Source organism: Urocampus carinirostris, chromosome 14, assembly GCF_059441175.1.
Source record: "Urocampus carinirostris isolate Australia breed hairy pipefish chromosome 14, RoL_Ucar_1.0, whole genome shotgun sequence".
In the NCBI taxonomy this organism is placed as follows: domain Eukaryota; kingdom Metazoa; phylum Chordata; class Actinopteri; order Syngnathiformes; family Syngnathidae; genus Urocampus; species Urocampus carinirostris.
The window spans coordinates 40,334,512-40,352,833 of record NC_142362.1 but is presented as its reverse complement, the minus strand read 5'-3'; the positions used below and the strand labels follow the sequence as shown (position 1 = coordinate 40,352,833).

Genomic DNA, 18,322 nt, shown 5'->3' with positions numbered 1-18,322 from the left:
AACATTCAATAAACAAAGTTCGTACAGGTGCTTGAATTCCTCGAAAATTTGTGAATAGTAACGTTGTGTTTTCAAGGCCAGTCCTTATTATCGAGTAGTCACTGCCACATATTGTTGCATCCAAGAGGTCAAGTTTATCAGACTAGTAATGGGAATTCTGGCTTTTTCGAAAAGCTGCTCTTTCGGCTTGGCTCACTGCCAGACAGCTCCTCAGATTTTTTAAGTGATATATTTTCAATAATAATAAAACATTATCAGGGATCAGAATTTTCCGCGGATCCGCGGATTTCCGCTGTTTTTGAACCCCAAAGGTCATTCCCGTAAATCGTCTAAATTCGATGAGAAAATATTTTGGGGGGGGTGAGGTATGATACGTGACTGTTTCATCACCCCAAGTTAGCATTTAGACCATTGGTCGATAGGTTCGGTCATAACCAATCAGCGGAGCTTTTGTTCAGAGCATTGGCTTTCTCAAACATGGCGCTCCTTCCGGTCTTTTCAAACGGTGAAATGAGTGTTTGAAAAAGTAAATATGAATATACTAAGAAAAGAAGACGAGGCTTTTGTCTCCGAGATTGATAAAGGAATCGAGAATAAATTTAAGTGGTCATGGCTTGAGAAGACTGTCACAGTAAACGTTAAAATCGGCGTAAAGATCGAGGAAGTTACAGAAACTTTGAGCCAGTTCATCGCAAAGTGTGATGTTCCAGGGAAAGCAAAGTGTCTATACTGTGTCGATCTGATCAATTATGGTACGCGAGGTTGTGTGGCACTGATCGATTATGCTAAAATGAACAAGCACAAAGCAAAAATAGCTTGCCGGCAATCAAATTATGCACTCTGATCCGCATTTAAAATCGGCAGCCACCGGTTCAACATTATTGGCCGTTTCAAATCCTTCCACTTCAAATACTAGCAGCAGTCAACCACTGGTTCTCCTGTGTGACAGAAAATCCCAATCTGAGGTATTTATAAATCTATTTATTTATGAAATGATTTTATCTTTTGTGTTTATACAATATTTAGAACAGGATAAACAAAATTTAAAATTTGTTATAAACATGATTAAAATTGATTATTTTGTATCATCATGATCATGTTCAATATTACGAATGCTTTTAATGTCAATATATTATTATTTTTTTAATTTATATATATATATATATATATATATATATATATATATAAAATACATGGTTTCTGTTTTGTTGGATTTAATTCATTCTAGTGCAATTTTCACATAGCAAATAAGATAAATGCTGTTGACTTCAGGGGGGCTTTGCCCCCCTGAGCCCCCCACCGGGCTCCGCCCTGGACCCTGGCTATTTCAGCTGAAAATGAAAATCTCCATTCTGATCCCTGCATTATGCACCAAATGTTTTAGTAAATAGTAATCTCGTATGTTTTGCAGGGGATCCCTGAAAAACCCTCAAATTATAAATTAAAATATTCACAGATCTACAAAAAAATGTAAAATACAAAACCTTTTTAGATGTTTACACACTGACCAGTTTTAAAGTCGAACAACTACACTAAATTCACGAAAACACAAAACAATATAAAATAAAATTATCAACACGTCACTGCTATAAATAATTATATCCAAAAAAACAACCTTTTTACCAATCTTTGTTTTTCAATTTAGACACAGATCTTCTGAAAAACACAAATATAAATTAAGTAAAATGACAATCAAAAGATCAAAAGTCTCTACGATTGAAAGATTGATTTCCCTCTGCTTTGGAGCAACCAATATTGGTAAAATGAGTCCTAATTTGGCAATTTTTTTCTGCTTTTTATAAAAACATTACTATCTTCCTTTTTTGTTTTCTGTATTGAACTCATTATTACCCAATACCTACAGAACGTTTTCCATGTTTGTAAACACGTGTGACGCATTAAAGCAGAATGGCAAAATTCATGGCAGTTGATGACACAAAAATATTGTAGATGATAGATAGGAACAGCGCAAGATGGCACAATAGCGACTTAATATTACTCATCAAAGCCAACAAAAGTTCATCTCATCTCATCAGCCGTACCGCTTATCCTCATTAGGGTCGCGGGGGGGCTGGAGCCCATCCCAGCCATCTCCGGGCAGTGGGCAGGGGACACCCTGAATTGGTTGCCAGCCAATCGCAGGGCACACAGGGACAGACAACTCATTCGCTCATTCACACTTATGGACAATTTGGACCGGCCAATTCACCTGAAATGCATGTTTTTGGAACGTGGGAGGAAACCGGAGTGCCCGGAGGAAGCCCACACAAGCACGGGGAGAACATACAAACTCCGCACAGGAAGTCTGGAGCTGGATTTGAACCCACGACAGGTTCCCATGACATGAACTGTGCCGCACAAGCGCTAACCACTGCCCCACCGCCAACAAAAGTTATAACGTTCTATTGATTGGCACTGGATTTCTTCCTTTGAAGATACTGGAAAAATTGTCCTGGAAATGTTCAAAAGGTGCTTTAATTTGGCAATGAAAAAAGGTATACAAACCCTCATTAAATATTATGGCTACATATCCCGTTTTGCTTGTTTCATTAATGTTGCATTCATTTTATGTATCTATAAACCCAGTTTCAGTCCCAAAACAAAATAAAAAGCAGAACAAAAATCAAAGTTGTCTAATGTGCATCATCAAATTTTGTGGTTAAATGGATAATATTTAAGTATATTTAAGTATAAGGGGTTTCAAAACCTAATTGATCACATGCTCCACTCACAAACGTGCGTGGGTGCGTGCTTATTTAAATCTTGGGAAATTTGGATACAAACCTTTTTATTTCACATGAATTGCCATGATATTGGATTTGGACTGGCACTTCTATTAGGAGTGCAGTGATTTTGGTTCTCCTCCATGAGCTTCACTTTGTTTCCTTCCAGATCCGGATAAAAAGCCTGATGGCCATTGTTGAGGTAGGACAGTGCTCTTTTTTTCCACAGTGTCTTTCACATTGTAACAAGCGTATCTTTCAGGGACAGTTGACTGCAAGCACGCTGGGATTTATTGTAGGACAACAGTCTGAAAAGATTAAATTGATTGCTTCTAAATATGCTGAAAAGGTTGGTAACGGCAATGAATATTTCCTTATTTGGGTCCGGTCTGGTTCTTCCAATATTTTTGGTTTCTGACCCCTGTTAGGGGGGCAAAGATGAACCCTCAGAACTATAGAATAATAATGTTTAACCTGAGCAGGTGTTAAACACAAAGTTATAGCTTAAGTGACATGTAAAAGCGTAATGTGATTAAAAAAAAAAAATATATGACAAGAATGTCGCCAACCAAGGGCATCCATCCATCCATTATCTGCACCGCTTATCCTCAGTAGGGTCGCGGGGGTGCCGGAGCCCGTCCCAGCTATCTTCGGGCAGTGGGCAGGGGACACCCTGAACTGGTTGTCAGCCAGTCGCAGGGCACACGGGGACAGACAATTTGCTCGCTCATTCTGCCTAGGAACAACTTGGACCGGCCAATTAACCTGACATGCATGCTTTTGGAATGTGGGAGAAAACCGGAGTGCCCGGAGGAAACCCACGCAAGCACGGGAAGAACATGCAAACTCCACACAGGAGGTTTGATCTCACGACCTCAGAACTGTGCTGCATGCGCGGTAATCACTGCGCCCCATAACAAACTTAAAAAAAGAGAAATAAACTTACATACTACTCATTGTATAAAAAAGAAATTTGAGGGGAGTCATGATCCTTTCAAACAAGAATAATTTTCAGTTCACCTGGATTATTTTTATTTTATTAAAGGCTTTTATTAAGAGGAGGTGAAACTATTAAATGCTTATATAATGCTGGGTATAGAGAGGTAAATATTCAGATTTTTGATTAATATGCACAGAAATGTCTGGGGTATTTAAATGTGAGGGAGATTGGAACATCACACTAAAATGATAAGGAGACTTCACATCTTGAAGAAAATGTCACCTGAAATCCAATATCTCAAAATATTGATAAGAGATGTTTTTGTGTGGGGTGAAATTTACTTATACTGGTATGGAAAGTATTCAAAACTCTTGAATTTATTAAATTAGTTTCATTTAAGCATTTGCCAAAATAAAAAGTTCATTCTATTTCTTATTTTTTGCAAGAATTAAAAAGTATTTTATCATGTAAAATAAAATGCATATGTAAGCTGTTCAGCTAGTTTCCAGTCTCACCATTACATCCTTTATTATGGCCCTTTGCGTCAGCAACCTTTTGGGTGTGGAGTGCCACTTTCAAATTTCCTTGTAAATCAGTGTGCCACACTAAGATTAATGACTCGCACAACATTTCTTTTATATCCAACCGTGCTGTAATTTTACACCAGTCTAAATATACAACATAATAATAATAATAATTTCCTTGTATTGTCATTCTGTGTAACAATGTACACAGAACGAAATGTCGATTGCATCTGACCCGATGCAGCCGCAGCCAAGAGAGGGCGCCGCCGACCACTTTTTAAGTCTTAGGAATGACTCGGCCGGGGCGCGAACCCGAACCTCCCAGTCTCAAAGCGATATAGATTTAAATCGTACAACTGACCAATTCATTTTCCACTATTCTTCTTCATGAATTAACTAGAAAAAATGAATGTGAACAACATGTGGAAAGGCCTGTAGCATTCATGACTTCAACCTTTTTACCACAAGAATTAACCAGAATCAACCATTCTTCATCAACTATAAACTACAATGAAAAGACAAGTAATATGAACAACTACCATACCATTCATCAATGATATCTTGATTCAGAAAATATAAAAACTTGAAATAACAGTAGCAAAGCTGAAGGCACACACACACACACATACGCTTCTTCATAATATTCGCCATCAGTAAATGGTTTTTGTTGCTTTGCTATGCAGTGAGCAATGTGATAGCTTTCTTCAGTGGTGGCATTTTTAGCAGTGACAAAGGTCTTCAGGGTCTGTGTTTGTTTGCCGTACACAGCGCGTTTTAATGTCTCTGCCATGTCAGACTCATCCTTGAATTCATGTTCATGTTTCGTCTTGTAATGACGTGTAACACTTGATGTGCGAGGTACAACGCTCTCGAGGCATAATGCACAAACAGCACAGTCATTTTTTGGACAAAGCCCCAGTCATCTGTCCACACTGGCTGTAAAGAAAGAGATTTTTTTTCGCTGGAGGAGCCTTCATGATTCGTTCCTTTATCGCGCGCATGCGTTTCTGTGGCTGGGTTAAAACACGGATCTCTCCTCGGCGCCCTGCAGTCACACTTTCACACGAAGCAGAGGAGGAGGGGCGCTACCGTAAAGCCTCTAAATAACACAGTGCGCAACTGAAAATGTCAAAATTTCAGGTAAAAATGCGCATTTAAAAAAAATAATCATTATTATTTTGCCATGCGCTCGCGTGCCACTAGTTAACCCCTCGCGTGCCACTGCTGCACGCGTGTCATAGGTTGCCGACCCCTGCTCTACACCAATTCAATAAAAATTGAAATGGTGTGTGTCTTGTCTGTTTTACGTGTCCAACTATGGATTTTCCCTGGAGAGGGATGGGCACCACTGGCCCTACTTGCCCAAGACACACTACATGCCCCTACGACCCTAGTGTTTAAGGAACCAGCCACCCAGCCAGCCAAAATAAACATCACTAATATTTTCACTGGTTTACCCCTGCCGCATCATACAGGTGCCCTGCCCATCCCCTTAGAACGCGTCCAAACATCCCACTATCTACAACACCTCTCCACTCATTCCTATCAGCAACAAACAAAATATATATAATATACATATATACACAGTCGTATGCAAGAGTTTGGGCACCCCTGATCATTTTCAAGATTTTCCTTTATAAATCATTGGTCGTTCGGATCCGCAATTTCAAGTCAAGTCACATTTATTTATATAGCCCTTAATCACAAAAATGTCTCAAAGGACTGCACAGGATTACAATTACACAATTGCACAGTTACCTGCTCTTAAACCAGCATGCGGGCAAGGAACAACTCAAAAACCTCAGTGTGAGGAAAAAAGAGAAACCTTGAGAATGAGGAAAAAAGAGAAACCTTGGGAAAGGACCTCGCATGTGGTAACCCCCCCTTCCAGGATTGACCAGGGTGAATCACAATTAGCATGTACACAGAAGAGTAAACACTAGGTAAGATGTTTCAGTCGAATATATCATATACCAGACAAACACAGTGATATCTGAGAAGTGTAATGAAGTTCATAGGATTTACGGAAAGTATGCAACTACTAGGCAGGTGCATATATTTAGGCACCCTTGTTTTATTGTTTTGAATACCTTTTAGCACTAATGATTGGAACACAAAATCTGTTTGGTAAGCTCATTGACCATTGACCTGCATACACATGAGAAAAGGGGTATTTGAGACGGCCAGTTGAAAGTTGTTCTCTTTGTATGTTCTCTGAAGAGTGGCAACATGGGAGCCTCAGAACAACTGTCAAATGACCTGAAAACAAAGATTGTTCAACATCATTGGGAAGGATGCAAAAAGCTAGCTCAGAGATTTCAGCAGTCAGTTTCCACTGTGAGGAACATAGTGAGGAAATGGAAGCCATAGGCAAAGTTCTAGTTAAGTCCCTGAGTTAACTTCTAACTGGAGTTAACTGAGTTAACTTCTACTCTATAGCATACGAATAACCTAAACTTCTTATATGTAATAACTTTGAAGCCCTTTGAGATTAAGGGCTATACAAATAAAAATGACTTGACTTGACTGAGTGACAGGCCAAGATAAATCTCATAAGCAGAGGCGAAAGATGGTGAGAACAGTCAAACTCAACCCACAGACCAGCTCCAAAGACCTACAACATGATCTTGCTGCAGATGGTGTCACTGCGCATCATTTAACTATTCAGCGCATTTTGCACAAGGAGATGCTGTATTGGAGACTAATGCGGCAGAAGCCTTTTCTGCGCAAAAAACACAAATAGAGTCACTTGAGGTATGCTAAAGCACATTTGGACAAGCCAGCTTAATTTTGGATTAAGGTGCCGTGGATCGATGAAACTAAAATTGAGTTATTTGGACATAACAAGGGGGGGATATGCATGGCGGAAAGAGAACACAGCATTCCAAGTCAAACACTTGCTACCCTCAGTAAAATTTGGTGGTGGTTCCATCATGCTGTGGGGCTGTGTGGCCAGTGCAGGTACTGGCAATCTTGTTAAAGTTGAAGATCGCATGGATTCCAGTCACTATTAGCAGATTCTTGCGAACAATGTTCTAGAATCAGTGACAAAGCTGAAGTGCCGGGGGCTGGATACTTCAACAAAATAGCGACCTAAAACACTGCTCAGATTTAACTAAGGCATTCATGCAGAGGAACAAGTACAATGTTCTGGAATCTCAGTCCCCAGACCTAAATATCATTGAAAATCTGTGGTGTGATTCAAAGCGGGCTGTCCATGCTCGGAAACCATCAAACCTGACTGAAGTGGAGATGTTTTGTCAAGAAGAATGGTCAAAAATACCTTCAATCAGAATCCAGACCCTCATAGGAAGCTATAGGAAGCGTTTAGAGGCTGTTATTTCTGCAAAAGGAGGATCTACTAAATATTGATGTCATTTTTCTGTTGGGGTGCCTGAATTTATGCACCTGCCTACTTTTGTTTAAGCAATTATTGCACGTTGTCTGTAAATCCTACAAACTTCATTTCACTTCTCGGATGTCACTTTGTTTGTCTGCTATTTGATATATTTAACTGAAATGGCCTATCTGAACAGCCAATGATTTATAAAGGAAAATCTTGAAAATGATCAGGGGTACCCAAACGTTTGCATATGACTGTATAATAAGAGACTGAATTTGCTTATAATGCATAATCTAAAATGATAAATACTTTGGCTGGCTGAAAAGGGAATTTTAAATTTAGACAATTCAGTGCAATAACAACTGAAGCAGATGAGATGGATACAGTTGGGATTAACCCAACAAAATGGAGAAGAACGACACAGTTGTATGATCCTTGGTTATTTCGAAATTTCTTTGTGAGGCTATGTTAGACTGCGTTGAATTTAACAGGACCACTCAGCGTTATTTTGCACAAATTCATACCAACCTAACCTGGTCTGTAAACTTTCAGTTACTCGGCTACATTTCTCAAGATAATTGCTGGTCATGTTAACCTATGTGCACAAAATAAAAACATAATTGGCAAAATGAATAGTACGGACACATTAAGCAGACAAGAAATTTACCATCTGTCTTTGTTTTCCCCCCCCTTACTTTTTCAGCCTTTTTCATCACACCTTTGTTGTCCACAGCAATTGTCTCTCTAAGCTTTGCGGAGGAGCTTGCTTTGAAAAAAAATACTTTTTAATCACTAAGACAATAAAATCTAGAGAAACATGGGTGGTTTACTTTAATTATTGCCTGCACAGTCAGACTATGTAGCTCCGTTACCTTTCTCCTTTACCCACGTGACGACGTCAATGTTGCTGCAAGTTGTTTGTTTGTTTGTTTTTTTTTAGAGAGAAGCTGCTCATTTGGTTTGGCTCACTAAAAAAAGGCTTGCTCTTTTGGCACCCAAACAGCACTTCTGTTTTTACTGCTTTTATCGATATACTACCAATTCTTATGTAACATTATGCACAAAATGACTTAAGGGGGGGGGGGGGGTGTCGTGGGGTAAAAAAGAAGAGAGAAAGAGAGAGAAAATAAAATGGATAAAGAAGAAAAAAGTCAAAAAGTCAAAAGCTAGGAAAAAAGCGAAAAAGTTACAAATAAAAGAAAAAAAGAATAAACAAGAATAAAATAATCAAGAAAAAGAAGTAAAACGTTCGGAGAAAAGAGAAGAAAAAATGGAAAAAAAATAGAGGGGGAAAAGCATGAAAAAAAGACTTTTGGGTTCCCTTTGATCGCTCATGAATGTAACAGTTTTTACGTCCACTAATAATGTTCTGTGTTGTTCTGTATTGTGCAACCAACAAATAAATCCACAAAATGTTATTGTTATGTACCAAGATACTTTTTAAAAACAGAAATCTCTTGTAATAGTTGTTTTAAAAACCACTGATGCGTTTGGGCCGTGCAACCTGTCCAATATTACGTTCGTATTTTGAATTTTAAATAATTGGCTATCTAAAACTAAGAACTGATAATGATTTGGTTACCGCATTTATGATTGATGTTGCTCAAAATTGTTACAAGCAATGCTCACAGACTGTGATTGCGCAGACCTGTGGAAGCTTAGAGGGAACATTGGTCTGCAGTAAACATTACTTAATAGTTTATTACGTTATCACAAAATTGTGTTGTACGAGTTATGAGAGTCCTCTTTTTTCGGGGGGGAAGGAGGATTTGGAGGTATCGGAAGACTTTCTAGGAAAGTACGGCTTGCATCACCAACATCTTCGAGCAGTTGGCTGTATCAACAAACGGATCCGAATAAGGAACTTCCAGTGTACTGAGGTTAGTAGTTATCCTTAATCTCGATGGCAGATTCAGCAGAACTTTTTAAGTTACCATTAGGCAGCGTCTGCAAAGTATAGCCTCGTGACCAGTGTTGGGACTAACGCGTTCCTGGAACGCAATTACTTTTCTCTGTCCGGGTACTGTCCTCCTTACTAGTAAAATATTATAACTCAACTGCCGTTACAATATGGTGCAGTACTTCACTATCTACAAAGGGCAGATCAGTAGTACAACAGCCTTTCTAACGGTCACTCCTCACAGGATGTGACAAAACAATAGTTATCGAGTTCACTGGTATCAAACATGCGGCCCGTGGGCCAGATCAAGGTTTCAAGGTTTTTAATTGGGCCCGTGAGATAACAGAGAAATTTGTCGCAGTTTTAAAAATGTCTGCTTGATGAAGATGAAGCACGACGCACAAAGCAACTGGAGCTACATTATTTTCTTTCCCCCCCTCTCTATTTCTGACACTTTATTTTTTTAGTCTCTCTATTTCTGTAATTCTTTTTCTCTTCACTTTTTCTCTCTCTCTCTCTCTCTCTCTCTCTCTCTCACTACTTCTGTCTCTCCTTTTCTCTTTTTTTCTCCTTCACTGTCTCGTTCTCTTTCTAACCTTTGTCTCAATCTTAATCACTGTCCTTTTCTTTCTTTTTTTTCTCTCACCATCTGTCATTTTTCTTCTCTGCTTCACTATCTTTTGATTTCTTGTTTCTTTGTCTTTTTCTCTCTCTTTTGCACTCTCTTGTTCTCTCTCTCTTCTCTCTCTCCTCATTTCCTCTGTCCTCCCATTTCTGTTTTAATTTCTCATTATTTTACTCTTTCTCTTTTTAATCTAGTCCATCCCACTTGCGTTTTTTTCTTACTTTGTGGTGTAGAGCTACAATTAGTTTGACACCACTTACTTAGTTTTCATGCACCTTCAAAGTACACCCATGTGGTTGGCGTCAGGTGTGCACAGCATCGAAGCCCAACGGGCAGTCGCTTTTTCTTTCTACTTCAATGCGAATATATATTGTAATTTCTAACAACATAATTTGAATCCCGGCTTGTCCGTGTTACATGTCGAAGTGTCCTTGGGTAAGACACTAAGACCAATAAGCAGGTTAGCGTCTTACATGGCTGCAATACAAGGCCGCTATTGGGAAATGTGAAGCACACTGTAAAGCGCTTTGGGAAGTCATTGACTTAAAAAGCGCTATATAAATGCAGATCATTTCATTTCATAATTACAGTAAGACCTCGGTTATTGCGGTTAATGGGGACCAAAACCACCCGCGATAAATGAAAATCCACGAAGTAGCGGCGCACCTTCAAAAAAAAAAAATTAAAACATTATTTTTTAATTTTTTTAATTTTTTATTATTATTTTTTAGACCCGGTTAATGGGGACCAAAACCACCCGCTAAAAGTGAAAATCTGCGAAGAAGTGACACCCCTTCAAAAAAAAAAAATCTCATCTCATTATCTGCACCGCTTCACGATAGGGTTTTTATTTGCGCCGCACCGTGGGTGCCCCTAACCCGCGGCGCGGGTACTTTTGGGCGCGAAATGCACGACACCGCGACAAGCCGAGCGGGTCGGGCGCTTGACAGGCCGAGCGGGTCGGGCGCTTTGCGCGGAGGCCGCTTTTAGCGGCCCACGCGCGCGCTACACGGCCCTTGATGGCTCCGGCCAACAGACAGGCGGCCGCGGGGGAAAGGGGTAGCTGGGGGGACCTGTGGGGTTAGGGGGGGGTGTTATGCCGAGAAATGTATCCCCTGTCACGGGAGCGCGCACACGTCACTCCTGCTACTACAACCACTTCTCGGCAGGGATGCATTTCTCGGCATAACACCGTGCTCGGGTCGTCGGCCGAGGGGGATTCCCCAATTACGGGAGTCCCGCGCATGTCCGCCGCCTTTCACCCGCCGCGCCCGGACGGCCACCTGTCGTCATGCCGCGCTACTGCGGTGGTCGGACGATCACGCCCGCCGCCTTTTCTCGCGTCGCGCCGTGTGACGCCGCGTCCGCCAAACTCGCTCCGTCGCGCGGCCCCGCCGCATTTTGTAGAATACGATCGCGCTTTATTGTTTAAATAAACGTGTTATATAGACTATGATCGCGTAATTCTTTTAATTAGCTCGCTTTGTTTCAATATGCGTTTTATATAGAATACGATCGCTTTTGTTGGAAGCGCAGCAGAATGCGCGATCACGCGAGGGGGGGGAGGATTTTGCACAGGAGTCGGATTTGGGCACAACACCGGCTGCCTTATCCCGCGTCCGCTGACGTTCCGCCGAAAAAACCTGCAAAAAGTTAAAATCTGCGAAGTAGCGACGCCCCTTCAATTTTTTTTAATTTTTAAAACATTTTTTTTTTAAATAAACCATTATAGACCTCTGAAGCCGCGAACGTCGAACCGCGAAGTAGAGAGGTCCCACTGTACTTTCAGAGTAATGCGCTACTTTTGGGTGTCAGTAGAATGGGGGTTATAGTTTTTACTTTTTAATAGAGTAAACTAGTAACTGTAAGAAAATTTTTTAGTAACACGCCCAACACTGCTCGGGAGCCAATGACAAATTGGTTGCGGTGAAACATTATGTTGAAGCTTTAGATATTCATTATCTACCCCGTGTTGGCGTTCCACTCCGCCACCCCGGACTGTTCTGGTCGCCCCCACACAGTCACCTGCCTCTGGGCTCACTCGCCTAGAGCCTATAAACATCAGGAGGTAGCGCAGGCTTTCAAGCAGTCGCCACTGCGTGGCTGCGTCGTCGCCAGCAAGGTTCGGTTGATCTTTTATCCACTTGCTCTTAGTAAAAGCCTTAACTTTCTGCAACAGGCATGTCCAAAGTCTGGCAAGTGGCCCAGTTACAGGCTGTGAACAATTTTTCTGGCAAGCGGCCTCCATCACAAAATGAATAATATGTGGGCCGCTAATAATGTTGTCCGCAATATAAAGTCAATTTGTAACCCCCCCCAAAAAAATAATTCCTCAGATGGCAGCAGCGCTTTGGGCGCCGTGCCCTTGGCTTTCTGTGAGAAGTTTCAGACATGATTACTGTAAATAAAAAAGGAAAGTTTCCGCTTCAGGACAAGTGGAAATCTGAGTTTTTTTTTCCATCTAAATCCAAAATCACAGCGTCAGCCTAATTTGCCAAGAACCTGTGGCTGGTTTTAGAAAAAATAGAGGCACTTCCAGACTAAATATGCTGACTACAAAAAGCTAACTGGAAACCAATGCTGTAAAGGTGAAGGATCTGGAAGCTGTAGTAACGGCATAGCAGCGCTTTTTCACGAGACCCGGCCAGTGAAATGAAAATGCTACGGGGTCACAGCACTGATCGTCATTCACTAATCTTTTCTCGGAGGATGACTTAATTAAAGACTCTATAAAGAATGCCAGGCTGAATAGTCTGCCCTCACACATTTTTTTGCTTACTAAATCTGCCCCACCACCCCACTTTCTGTATTGTTTGGAAACCCTTGTGAGTTTACTTCAGATTAAACTCAATTTATATACCCAAGTGACATATTGTTTACCGCTAGTGATGGGCAGAGCCTGGTCATGTGACAGTTTTCACCATTGTGCCAAAACGAGGCCTCATTCGTGACTGGGCACGTGATACCACATCACAAAAACGAGTATTCGTTTTCCATGCCCACTTTAACTCGACACAAGCATTATTTGGTCCATTGTTAATTGTCGAGGCCCAAACATTTAAGGTTGGATCTTAGTTTTCCATTGTGGCTATGTTAAAGTATCTAAAACAATTTTCTCTTTTCTCATTATTGCCAAAGCCACGCTTAGCTATCACTATTGAAGTTGCCCTGTCACGCCCAAACAAGAGGGTGCTACTAGACTTGCATCTTGCTGAGTTGCTATGTAGCTACTTGCTCTGAGGAGCATATTTTTTTCTGATGTCACTTGCAGGATTTTTTATCTAATGCAATGCTAGCAATGTGTGTTTTGAAGGGCTGCTGCACAAATTGACTGCATCATGGCTACAGTTTTATCAGTGCAGATAAGAGACACAGCCAAACCTGCCCTCTCCACAAAATGCATATTTGTCTATCCATTGTCAAATGTACAATACTCTTCCAATGACTTTCTTCTCTCATTATCAAATTTATGTTTGTTCCCACAGCCAAATCAAATTCTTGAACAAGTTATGAGCAGTCAAAAAAGAAATGTATATATTGAGAGTGACGTTTCTTATTTGAATATCCCAAACCAATGTCTTTTAAGCTCCTTCATGCTAAAAACAAATACCCTTGGTTCTATGAACAGGATTAGGTTCTTATCTACAGACGTAATAAAAGGCTATATGAGCAACACATGTTTAACTTCAAACATGAGTGGGAAAGAATTGTACGTAAAAAACATGAACCGTGTCTCCTGGTTTCCAAATGCCTATTGAGTGATGTTTTTCACCCAGTGGCAACCATGTAAGATTTTTTGGGTAAAATGTTGCTGGCATAAAAGAAAAATGAATAGATAAATAGATACTTTATTCATCCACTTCCAGCTGTATCCTTGTTAAAAAAATAAAACAAAAATATAGAATACAAAAATACCCAATATAACATGTTAATAAAGAGCATTTAAATAGTGTTACGAAAAATACACACTGTAATGAAAATAGGGTAATATGCAAATGTGGGGTTGGGGATTCATGTGGGCTTTAACTCCCCCGGGTGGAGTTAAAGCGCCTCATGGCATGAAGGAGAAATCATCTTTTCAGTCTGTCCGTGGAACAAGACTGTGACAGCAGTCTGTCGCTGAAGCTACTCTTCTGTTTGGAGATGATGCTGTGTAGTGGATGTAATTAATTGTCAATGATTGACCGCAGCTTGTTCAGTGCCCGTCTCTCAGCTACAGTTGTCAGGCTTTCCAATTACAATTTATAGCTGCCCAAAAAATAGCCATTTATTTTGTCTTTTTAATAACAATAATAAATAATAATAATATAAAATTATATTTGAAAAGTGTTTTGTGTAAGTCTGACACTTCACAAAAATAAAGCTGAAAAGAAAACTGACTGATCTTAACATACATGATATATTAGTTTTACATGCTTTGTTAACTTTAAAATCATTTGCAGATCATTGTTTTCTATTATTCTTTGTGTCAACTTTATTGAATTTAGTCTGTAATATGTAGAGTATTAGCCTACCTTGATTTTATGTAACTTATGTGGCTGATAATGTGAATTTTGATCTTTGTTTTATTAGCTGCAAGCAAAGCATATCAAAGCTAAGCAAGATTGCAATGGGTCCAAGGTAAAGCTGACTGAGGTAAGAAACACAACCATAATACATCCAGAAATATCTGAAGCTATCCTGCATGATTAAGCCCTCATCGTAGAAAATCGTGTCTTTACAATGTCACCAGTCAGTGAACTACGTCATGCCACATTTCATTGGAAAGCTTTAACCTTTGCCATTTAAAAATGTACTCATCACAGAAACATCATGACCAGTCTGAAACAAGATACCCGAAAATGATGAAGCTGGTATAACTCACCCAAAAAGGGCCGTGATGTTCAATTCATGGCACAATTCCCCACAAACATGGTCTGGCTATATTCACAAAAGTCCAGTGAATGCAAACGTGTTGAATGTTTACTCTAAAACACATGATAATGCCGACAGGTCTAAAAGCATTCCTGCATCATTTGACGATCCTCGTTGTAATATGTTAGTTTTGCTCCCTAACTTACTTTAAAAATAAACAGTTGTCCAATAATTTCCAACATTTTAGCCTCTGACCTTTTGATTGACACCACTCTCGGCCAATTGTTTTTTTTACAGTCCTTAGCCCTGGGACAACCTGTAGGGCCTTATTGGAAAAAAAATTATGACCTACTCTGGCTTCAAAATTCTGTAGCCAATAGTGACCGGTTGTGAGATTTTGCAGAAAATAAACCGGGCGTTTGAGGCTATGCATATGCGCAGGGAGTAGTTACCTGTTTGGCTGTACAACTATTACATCAAAAGTATTAGTCTCTCTTTGACGTGGAACAAATCAAAGGAATTTTGGACACACATTAACTTTATCAAAAACGTCATTAATACAATCTTGCAAGCTTTTGCGTCACTTTTTCGACTCTCAAAAACTAGAATATAAATATTCATCAAAGCTCTGAAGGCCATTTGAAAAACATTCCTAATTGGCATAGCAATAAAAAACTTGGCTATAAAACGACTGTTTCAAATGGATCTCCACATCAATGTATTTCATTACTAGCTCCCTACCTGAATTAATGTGCGGAGATTTGAGGTATTACATACAAAACAAATTACAAGCCTGTACAAACAATATAATGGAATAGAATTGGATTCATAATCATAGATATGAAATCATAGATATCAACGTTACATACAACGAGATTTGAGCAGGGGTGTCTAAACTTTTGAGAAAGTGAGCCAGATTTGGTAAGCTAAAATTTTGTGAGTGCCGAAAATTCAACCCGGCAGTTTTAAAAAAAAAATCACCCTCTGTCAAAAGTTTGCAGTGCTTGGCGATCAGCGTCGCGACCTTTTCGCTAACTTTTGTAGCGTTTTCATTTGACTCACTGTGAAAAATTGTTACTGTGTCATTGAAACAGCTTTTAGTTGCTTCACTTTTTCACAGTTTCATTAGTTTCCAGTTAGCTTTTCTTGGTAAGTAGTTTTGTCTGGCAGTGCCTCTTGATACTCATTGAAAACAGACACAGTCTCTTGCCAAATTAGGCAGATGCAGTTGTTTAGGATTTTGGTGATAAAATACTCAATTTTTCATCTGTCCTGTAAGCGGCAGCCCTCAGTCATCTTTCCTTATGTCATTTACAGTCGCCATGTAGAGAATGGGGTAGGCTAAAATTCTCAGCAAGCCGTGGGCAAGGTGGCCAAAGGGCTACTGCCCTCATCTGGTGAAATGGTGAACCTTTTTTTTTTTTTTTTTTTACAATTTTTTTTTACTTTTGTCAACATTACTGGCGGGCTACAAATTAATAATTTTGTCAAAGAAGGCGCGGGCCAGTAAAAATTTGATCACAGGCCATAACTGGCCCTTTGGTCCAGAAATGCCTTGATTAGAGATTCGGCACTCCTGGGTAAAATGTGTAATAAAGACTTTGAAGACAAAACAGATGAGACTATCCAGGATAAATGGGTAAGTAATATTAATGATAACAATGCCTTTATCTTTCATCACGTCATTTTTATTGTTTATTTACAAATAACACGTTTCTGGGAGAGCGTCGCTCATACTCGAGAAGGGTACAGCATCACTCGTATGCGATGTCTTTGGCGGGCAGGTTGCTGGTGAACTTTGCCCTCACCATGCCGCTGTTGCCGTGGGGACGCATCACCTTGCACCAAATTACGCGCGTCTTGTTGGGCTTACCGCCTGGCGTCCCTGTGTTCTTTTTGGCTTTTAGACGTAGGCGCATCGCTTTCCCAGGTAGAAGTCAACCTCGTTGCGGGTGTAGCATCCTTCTAGCTTGAGCAGTGCCGTGTGCTCACGCTGGTTCCGGAGGCTGCGCTTGTAGGCCGTAAAGATGGCCTTGGTCCACAGCCTTCCTGGCATCTTCTCTTCACCTGCTAGCTTAACGCAATAATTATAAAGATAAAGATCCCACCAGCTCACTTTGCCATTTCAAAAATTTGCAAATTGAATGACCTAGTTGAATTCAAAGCAAAACAGTCGAGGCAATGTTTTTTAAGATGAGAGAATTATGTATATACAGGTTAAGGAAAGTTTGAAATATCCAAGACAAGAACAAAAGTGTGTTTATGTAAAAGGCGTCAAATTAGGAAATAATTACGAGCTAGACATGAAAAAGAATAAGGATGTACTTATAATCATCATTATTATTATCATCATAATTTTACATTTTCTTTTTGTTAATTTTTTTTAACTTTTTCACGACAATAAGGCGCACCTAAAAGCCTTCATTTTTTTCAAAAGCTGACCATGCACCTTATAATACCATGCGCCTTATAATTCCATGTGCTTTATATTCAAGTCAAGTCATATTTATTTATATAGCCCTTAATCACAAAAACGTCTCAAAGGACTGCACAGGATTACAATGACTCAATTACCTGATCTTAAACCAACATGTGGGCAAGGAACAACTCAATACCTCAGCGTGAGGAAAAGGAGATACCTTGAGAAGGGACCTCACAAGTGGTAATCCCCCTTTCAGGATGACCAGGGTGAATTAGATTTAGCATAACAATACACAAACATAATAAACGCTAGGTAACATGTTGAAAATTTGTCCGGAAAGTGCATGACAGCAACGACGCCCCCAGCCTGCAAACTAGTCCAGTAAGTCTATGACGGACACGACGCAGCTTCCCATCTCTGCCAGCTGGTCCATGCAGGAGTTGACGTGCTTCAGGTCAAACGCTGGTCCGCTGACTCATCTCAAATCGTATCACCACCAGGCAGGCAGTCGGAAAAAGACAGGACAATACAGAGTATGAGGTGGGCATCAATCATAAGCTTTGGAATAAAATTGTGTCTTAAGTCTTGATTTAAAAACTTCCATTGAGGTCTCGCAGATCTTATCTCCGAAGGCAGGGCGTTCCATAACACCGGGGCCCGGATGGAGAACGCTCTCAAGCCTGCAGACTTCTTGGCTCTCGGAGTCACAAGTAGATCGGCATTTTCCGAGCGCAGACTCCGTGCAGGAACATAGGGGGAAATCAAATCAGAGAGATAAGAGGGTGCAAGCCCATGCAAACATTTATATGTTAATAAGAGAACCTTAAAGTCACATCTTAAGTGGACTGGGAGCCAGTCCAAGTTGGCCAATACAGGAGTAATATGCTCAAACTTTTTGGTTTTAGTCAAAAGTCGAGTTTCTGCATTCTGAACCAGCTGCAAACTTTTGATGCTAGATATCGGGAGACCAGAAAGTAATACATTACAGTAA

The 18,322-nt window shown here is 40.2% G+C and overlaps 1 protein-coding gene and 1 pseudogene across 8 annotated transcripts in view; one reads left to right on the top strand and one right to left on the bottom strand.

The window, feature by feature from the left end:
- Positions 1 to 18,322, top strand: part of ccdc93 (CCC complex scaffolding subunit CCDC93) — a 146,734-nt gene that overhangs the window by 61,066 nt on the left and 67,346 nt on the right. For 6 of the 8 annotated variants that reach the window (XR_015852737.1, XM_088353254.1, XM_088353253.1 and 3 more), the window contains 4 exons: positions 2,893 to 2,925; positions 2,986 to 3,072; positions 9,294 to 9,410; positions 14,628 to 14,690. Coding sequence is in view for 7 of the 8 variants with exons in the window: in XM_088353254.1 (XP_088209380.1) it covers positions 2,893 to 2,925; positions 2,986 to 3,072; positions 9,294 to 9,410; positions 14,628 to 14,690 (300 nt within the window). In the remaining variant the exon portion in view is untranslated. The remainder of the gene's footprint in view (positions 1 to 2,892; positions 2,926 to 2,985; positions 3,073 to 9,293; positions 9,411 to 14,627; positions 14,691 to 18,322) is intronic. The other 2 variants (XM_088353255.1, XM_088353250.1) reach the window with 1 other exon arrangement.
- On the bottom strand, positions 16,601 to 16,965 carry LOC148353429 (large ribosomal subunit protein eL33 pseudogene; annotated as a pseudogene).